The sequence below is a fragment of the Lathyrus oleraceus genome, chromosome 5, assembly GCF_024323335.1.
Source record: "Lathyrus oleraceus cultivar Zhongwan6 chromosome 5, CAAS_Psat_ZW6_1.0, whole genome shotgun sequence".
In the NCBI taxonomy this organism is placed as follows: domain Eukaryota; kingdom Viridiplantae; phylum Streptophyta; class Magnoliopsida; order Fabales; family Fabaceae; genus Lathyrus; species Lathyrus oleraceus.
The window spans coordinates 278355505-278362526 of record NC_066583.1 but is presented as its reverse complement, the minus strand read 5'-3'; the positions used below and the strand labels follow the sequence as shown (position 1 = coordinate 278362526).

At 35.5% G+C, this 7022-nt stretch overlaps 2 protein-coding genes across 3 annotated transcripts; both read left to right on the top strand.

The window, feature by feature from the left end:
* Window positions 1-246: 246 nt before the first annotated feature.
* Window positions 247-3078, top strand: LOC127088145 (uncharacterized). 2 transcript variants are annotated; one of them, XM_051029068.1, is made up of 3 exons: window positions 247-361; window positions 2371-2663; window positions 2758-3078. In XM_051029068.1, the coding sequence occupies exons 2-3, from the start codon at window positions 2376-2378 to the stop codon at window positions 3061-3063; spliced, it is 594 nt and encodes a 197-aa protein (XP_050885025.1). In that variant the 5' UTR covers window positions 247-361; window positions 2371-2375; the 3' UTR covers window positions 3064-3078. The 2 variants fall into 2 exon arrangements, with proteins under 2 accessions (XP_050885025.1, XP_050885026.1); XM_051029069.1 differs by lacking the exon at window positions 247-361 and adding an exon at window positions 2143-2231.
* Window positions 3079-4739: 1661 nt separating this feature from the next.
* On the top strand, window positions 4740-5736 carry LOC127088144 (uncharacterized). The gene is made up of 5 exons (XM_051029067.1): window positions 4740-4859; window positions 4948-5058; window positions 5133-5214; window positions 5304-5399; window positions 5500-5736. Exons 1-5 carry the CDS (start codon window positions 4813-4815, stop codon window positions 5599-5601), a joined length of 438 nt encoding a protein of 145 aa, XP_050885024.1. The 5' UTR covers window positions 4740-4812; the 3' UTR covers window positions 5602-5736.
* Window positions 5737-7022: the final 1286 nt, after the last annotated feature.

Sequence of the window (7022 nt, the reverse complement as noted above, 5' to 3'; positions counted from 1 at the left end):
TTCACACTTATGAAAGCGCTTTTGAGGTAAAAGCGCTCTTATAGGTCTCATGGGTTTCAGACTTATGAAAGCGCTTTTAAGGTAAAAGCGCTCTTATAGGTCTCAGTCTCACATCTATGAAAGCGCTTTCATGGTAAAAGCGCTCTCATAGGTCATTTATAAAAATTATAATAAATCTAATATTACAAAATCCCTGACTTTCAGAAATCCCTCTTTCACTCTCTCTCGTTCGAAGCTCTCGCTGCCCTGGAAAAAATTCCACAGAGTACCTGGAAATCTCAACGATAAACACTGCAAATTTGAAAGAGACTGCATTCGAAAGAGAAGGATTCAATACCTGGAAATCTCATTGCGTTTTAAGGTTAGGTTTTCGTGTCTTTCTGTTTTGCCCTAGAAGTCAAAGAATAGGTGGTCGATTTTGGTTTGAATGGACCATTTTCCTTTTCTCTTTGATTTTGAGTTTAGGGTTTTGTTTTCTCTTCAATGCAGGTGGTGTTCGTGACGACGTGACTCCTACTTCAACCAAGTATTATGTATAGATATTATTAGGGTTTTGTTTTCTGCATTCGTTTTCCTTTTCTCTTTGATTTTGAGTTTAGGGTTTTGTTTTCTCTTCAATGCAGGTGGTGTTCGTGACGACGTGACTCCTACTTCAACCAAGTATTATGTATAGATATTATTAGGGTTTTGTTTTCTGCATTCGTTTTCCTTTTCTCTTTGATTTTGAGTTTCTTTCAATGCAGGTGGTATTCATGACGAGGTGACTCCTACTTCAACCAAGTATTATGTATGGTTAAATCCTTGTTCTGATTTGGTTATTCTATCATTGTTATGTGTTTGCGAAAACATAGCTTTCAGTTTTCGTTATGTATAGTTAAATCATTGTTCTGATTTGGTTCACCATATCGATCGATCTTCGTTTCAGAAAACATCAAATTCACCATATAGATAACATCATAGCTTTCAGTTTTATTCTGATTTGGTTATGTATAGAGTTCATGTGATAATGGTCACCACCTTCTTCAACTGTTGGTAGATTCTTGTCTTAATTTCATTTCAATGCTACTGACTTGCTTCAAAATTCTGTCACGTGTAAAACAAGTTGAATTTCTTTTATAGGTTATGGTTTTTCTTTAAAGATTTATTTCTTTTGAGCTTTGTTGTATTGTATGGCCTCACTACGTATCCAATAGAATAACCAGCCTTGCATTACCATATCTACTATGTAAGAATAGTCCGTTTCCATAAAATTGGTGCGTTGCAGGGAATTGTAGACCTTCCATTGGATGACAGTAATCACATTCCTCTCCAGTATGGAGTAATTTACAGTACCATTGCATGCATGCTCATAATTCGTCTTTTGAGAGTTTCTCTTGAAATGCATGCTGAGTAAAGTACTTCTCACTGGGAGATTTTACCACTTTTGGTAAGCCTGAACTCTAATATTTGATGGTTTATCTTCAATTTTAGGCTCTAATTAACTGTCTCCAATATATGCTCTGTTATATGCTCTGCTCAGTCTCTGTTTAATTAGCTCCTGAAACACATGAACTGCATGCATGTAATTTAGAGACTGTGATAATATTTTGATTTAAGAAAGGATACTAAATGTATGGAGACTGTGATAATCTTTTGATTAGTATGTAATAGACAGTTTCCATTAAGTTTGGGGCATGGCTTCATTGACTTGTGTTTGTGCATGCAACACAAGTATTTAAGATGAGATTAAAATCAACAGATGAATTCATCAGAGTATAATTTGGTTCTGTTTTAGGCTTTAATTAACTACGTCTCTAGTACTAATTAATATTAGTTTGATTAGATGAGTTCACAAAAAACAACGGATGAATTCACAAAAATATAGTTTGATTAGATTCTCATTTCATATTTCTTTGCCCATTTCAGGTTCTTACAAAATCGGTACTGCGTCTGAATCTGTTAATGCAGCTTACATATTTTCTAGAAAAGATCTTTCTCGGTATGTCTTTCAGCTTAGATATTATACAAACCCAAAGCATGTGTTTAATCATTTAGTATCTAGAATGAATCATTATGTTCAATTATTCATGTTAAGCTAATGAATCAAGTTACCAAAATATGTTAGTTATGTATGTTGCTTTATTATTTGACCTTGATATGCAGGCCTGCTATACAGATTCCCTGCGCAAGCAAAGCTGTTGTAGCTGTCCGGTTCTGTCCTATATTTTTTAATCTCAAAGCGACAAACTCAGGTACTTGTGCACTTAGTATAGTTCTGTTTACAACCAGTAACTATGTACAACCAGTTATATGTGGTACTGTTCCAATTAAACTGCCTGTGTGGGATTTTTATATTTTTCATTTCATTTTTATATTTTTTCTTTATTACAGGTTAAATGGCTAGTGATCAAGAAAACTCACAAGATGCAAATGCTCCTGATGATACTTCAGAAAAAGAAATTACACGAGGCATCACTATTATGAAGAGTATCATTCGTGATAGAGATAAAGCAGTAACATATAATGTAAATTGGAATGCTGATAACCAACTAATTGGGTCTAATGCTGCAAAGTTGGCAAGCTACATTGGTACACTTGTTCGTATGCACATTCCAATCACTGCTACAAGATGGAGTAATAAAGAGTTGGGTAGCGCTAAAGATAAGATTTGGACTGAGATACTGGTACAATATATGATTGTTTATATTTTCTTTATATTGACGATAATGTGTTTAAATTACTTATACTAACACACTCTATTCCAATATTTTTTCGTAGAGGTCTTTTAACATTGAAGATACAACTATCCGAAAAAAGTATATACTTCAATTGGCCGGAAAAAGACACAGAGGGTGGAGAACGTTTTTAACAAACAAGTATCTTAAGGACAAAGAAATTTTTTTTGTTGAATATGATCCGGAATATCCAGTGAAGTATGCGATCTTCATTACAGAAGAAGAATGGGTTGCTTTTGTAGCCCAAAGAAGAGACGAAAATTTCAAGAAAGTGAGTGCCACAAATCGCGAGAGAGCGTCAAATCCCACGTATGCATACAAAAAGGGCGTTTGGGATATGCACGCTTAGAGGAAAAAATTGTAAGTATACAAAAATGCTACGATCTTATTAATTGTCTCAATGTGTTATAATTGATTATCTTATTATTTGTGTCAATGCGTAGTTAGACGAGACGAAAAGTGACGCAACATCACTTCCGCCACATGTTTTGTGGAAAGAAGCTCGTGTGGGAAAGGATGGAACTGTTAGGGATGACGTTCAACATATTTATGATGAATGTGTAAGTAGAACATTGTGTCTTTAATTAAATCAAAAGTTTAATAATATATAATTAATTTTTTTATCTCCACTAATAATTTCCGATATGTAAATGAATTTCAGGAAACCCTATCTCAATCGATAAGCACAGCTGAGGACCAGGAGAACAGGAGCGTACTTAGTAGAGCACTAAATGTTCCTGAGTATCCCGGTCGGGTGAGGGGTAAAGGGCATGGTTGTACTCCAACTTCCTTGTATAAGAATCCAAGGAGAAGAAATCCTAGCAATCAAGAAGTGATGGAGACGTTGCAGGCATTACAAGCGCAAGTTCTTCAATTGCAAAAGGATAATGAGAGATATAGGTGTATGGAAAAGGGCAGTTCACAGTTGAAAGAAACTAGTGAGAAAGCCAGTATCAATTGTCAAAATAAATTTCCCGAGGTAATTATATATGTTATTTTGAAATTAAAATAGCACATTTATGTTAATTGAAATATATACACATTAAAAGTAACATATTTATTATTGGTTTAGGGCATTTCATCTTGTCAGCTATACTTATCGTCACCGACTTATCGCCTAGTTGGCAAGGGAAAAGTGCACAACACTTCGGGAGATTTACTTCACCATAGACCGCTCCCGGATGGACACCTTAAAGTATCGGTTGATGTTGTATTAGATAAGGATGCGTTGCTACCGATACCTGACATTGTTTCAGAGACAACATTCCTGCGAGATGCAATAGGATCATTTGTTGCATGGCCCTTGGATCTCATTTTCATTGATGATGAGGTATGTTGAATTCAAAAACCACTATGAATCTTTTAGTATTCAAATGTCAATTCTGAACCGTTAAGTTAATTTTTTTTACATGGTAATTTTAGACGCCTACAAAACCCGCATCTAAGGATAGAGGGATTTTGCGGCACAACGAGTCTGTTGCATCATAAAAAGAGGTATATTGAAAGTGTTAATTATATGATCCGAATCAAAAAATGCATGATTTTATAATTTACCTATGTTATATGATTTATAGGTATTTGCTCAAGGGTCACAACAACTGAGCCAGAAAATTGGTAGTCGACAGAAAAACAAAAGGGATCTTCCAGTGACTTCTTTGCCAAAAAAAGGTGCTTTTGTGCCTCGATACCAGATATCTCTTGAAACACTTGTTGACTCATCAGATATGGCAACAGCTAGTGCTATTCGCTTACTGGATATGGAGGAAGATATCTTTGGTTATTCATGCACTGAAACAATCGGAAAAGAAGATCTGGAACATATTTTTCGGCATCAAGAATTAGGCGTCGGTGTTATACACACATACATCCGGTAATCCGATCTATATATTATTTAATTACTTGAACAATTTATTTACACATTTCAATAAAAATAGTCTAATGTTTATTATGTTTTTATTGAAGGTTCTTGTATGACAATTTCATGCGCGGGAATGATCAATTGTCAAACAGATTCCGTTTCGTGTCTTCCTCCCTGGTCAACAAAGCATTAATTTGTAGGGAACCGGATTCATGTAGAGAGTACTTAGTCAAGATATTCATGGCCAGCAGTACAAACAACTTGTATCTTTGGCCGTATAATTCAGGGTTAGATTTTAATTCTAAGTTTATTCTAATCTTTAATTGTTTCTTTTACGTAAAAAATTTCCATATAAACTTTTGTTTTAATTTATAGGTGTCACTGGTTGTTGCTTGCTATTGATCCTTTAAAAGAAGTGGTATATTTTCTGAATTCGATAGATGGTGAATGGACAAATTATCCGGATATGAAGCAATTAGTTGATACGTAAGTGAGACTGTTCTAAATATTCGTGTATATTTATGTGAGATTGTTCTAAATATATGTTTTTATTTTGTTAGATCAATAAAAGTGTTCCGATCTCAAAGACAAGCTCGAGTACCACGTACTAAATCCAGCAACATTACGTGGATAAAAGTGCAGGTACTTTAATTTTCACAATTTTGCTTATAATAGTGATGCTACTTGATAAGAAAAGATAACTATACATTCTTATTTATTTTTCTATGTAGTGTCCTCTACAACGCAACGGTATCGATTGCGGATACTTTGTAATGAGGTTTATGAGGGAAATCATTAATATGAATCAAATAGAGATTCCAATCACGGTATGGATTTATAACTTAGGATTTGTTTTAATATTTATCGAATATTTCATATTATTTATTACTTTTAACTAAATCATGCATATTATGTTTTGTTATGTAGTACTTTGATGAATACAAGTGTGCTCATTACACGAGACTGCAGTTGGAACAAATCAAGGAGGAATTGTGTCAATATTTTATTGAGAAAAGATTAATTATATAATGGTTTCAAAATAACATGAATACTTTGATGAAGAATGGTTTCTGGTTGGCAAGTGTATAGTTCTTTATATTTTTAACAGATTAGTTATGACTCCAAATAGGCCGTATAACATATTAGTTTTGACTTGTGTATAGTTCTTTATAATTTTAGTGATATCTTTAATTTCATGGATAGATTAATGTGTTCATTCTTGTGTTGGTTTGCTTTAAAAAATTACAAATGCTTGAATTATGACTCCAAATGTGTTCAGTGCCTATCTATCCTTGTGTTGGTTTGCTTGAATTATGACTCCAAATGTGTTCATTCTTGTGTTGGTTTGCTTGTGTTGGTTTAAAAAATTACAAATGCTTGAATTATGACTCCAAATGCTTGAATTAGAGAGGCTTGATTTACAGGTTTATGGGATTATTCCCAAAAAATATTACAGGTTGAAATGGTAGGCTTAAACTGAAGGCAGCGTTTTGTTATTTTACTAGAGGAAAAGACAACGCTTTTTAGTAAAAAGCGCTGCTAAAGGTTGTCAATAGAGAGCGCTTTTTACTAAAAAGCGCTGCTAAAGGTTGTCAATAGAGAGCGCTTTTTACTAAAAAGCGCTGCTATAGGTTGTCAATAGAGAGCGCTTTTTAGTAAAAAGCGCTGCTATAGGTGGTATATAGACAACCTTTAAGAGCGCTTTTTACTCAAAAGCGCTGCTAAAGGTTGTCAATAGAGAGCGCTTTTTAGTAAAAAGCGCTCTTAAAGGTTGTCTATATACCACCTTTAGCAGCGCTTTTTACTAAAAAGCGCTCTCTATTGACAACCTTTAGCAGCGCTTTTTAGTAAACAAAAAGCGCTGCTAAAACCTATAGCAGCGCCACCTACGGCAGCGCTTTTAAGCGCTTTTAAAGGCCAAAAAAAGCGCTCTCATAGGTCTTTTTTGGCGTAGTGTGGGGTTAGGAGAAGGGAGCTCGATAGGACATCGCGTCCTATGCCTACATATCTTGTCTGGAACAAGAATCAGAGCCACTGTAGTTCGGCTTACGCACGCCAAACAACACAAAACATACAAACAAGCAAGGGTGGCAAACATGGAGCCCGACAACCACTGGGCTTACGTCGGCATCCGAACCAAAACACACTCAAAACGGCAGACGTGGAGCCCGACAGCCAATTACTGGGCTTACGTCGGCATCCGAACCAAAACATAATCAGATAACAAGTGAACACACACAAAAAAGAAAAAGGTTGCCCGGAGTGGTCTCGCACGACCACCTGCCTACATACCTCGTCTGGAACGAGGATCAGGGCGATGTAGTTCCCCTGAAAGGGACTGAATTACTAGCCGGAAACCAGGGGAAGACACACTACTAGGGAGCTGGACTCGAGCCTAGTGTTGTCATGCATCGTTACCCTAAGTTCAGTTTTCTATCCTACTTGCATAA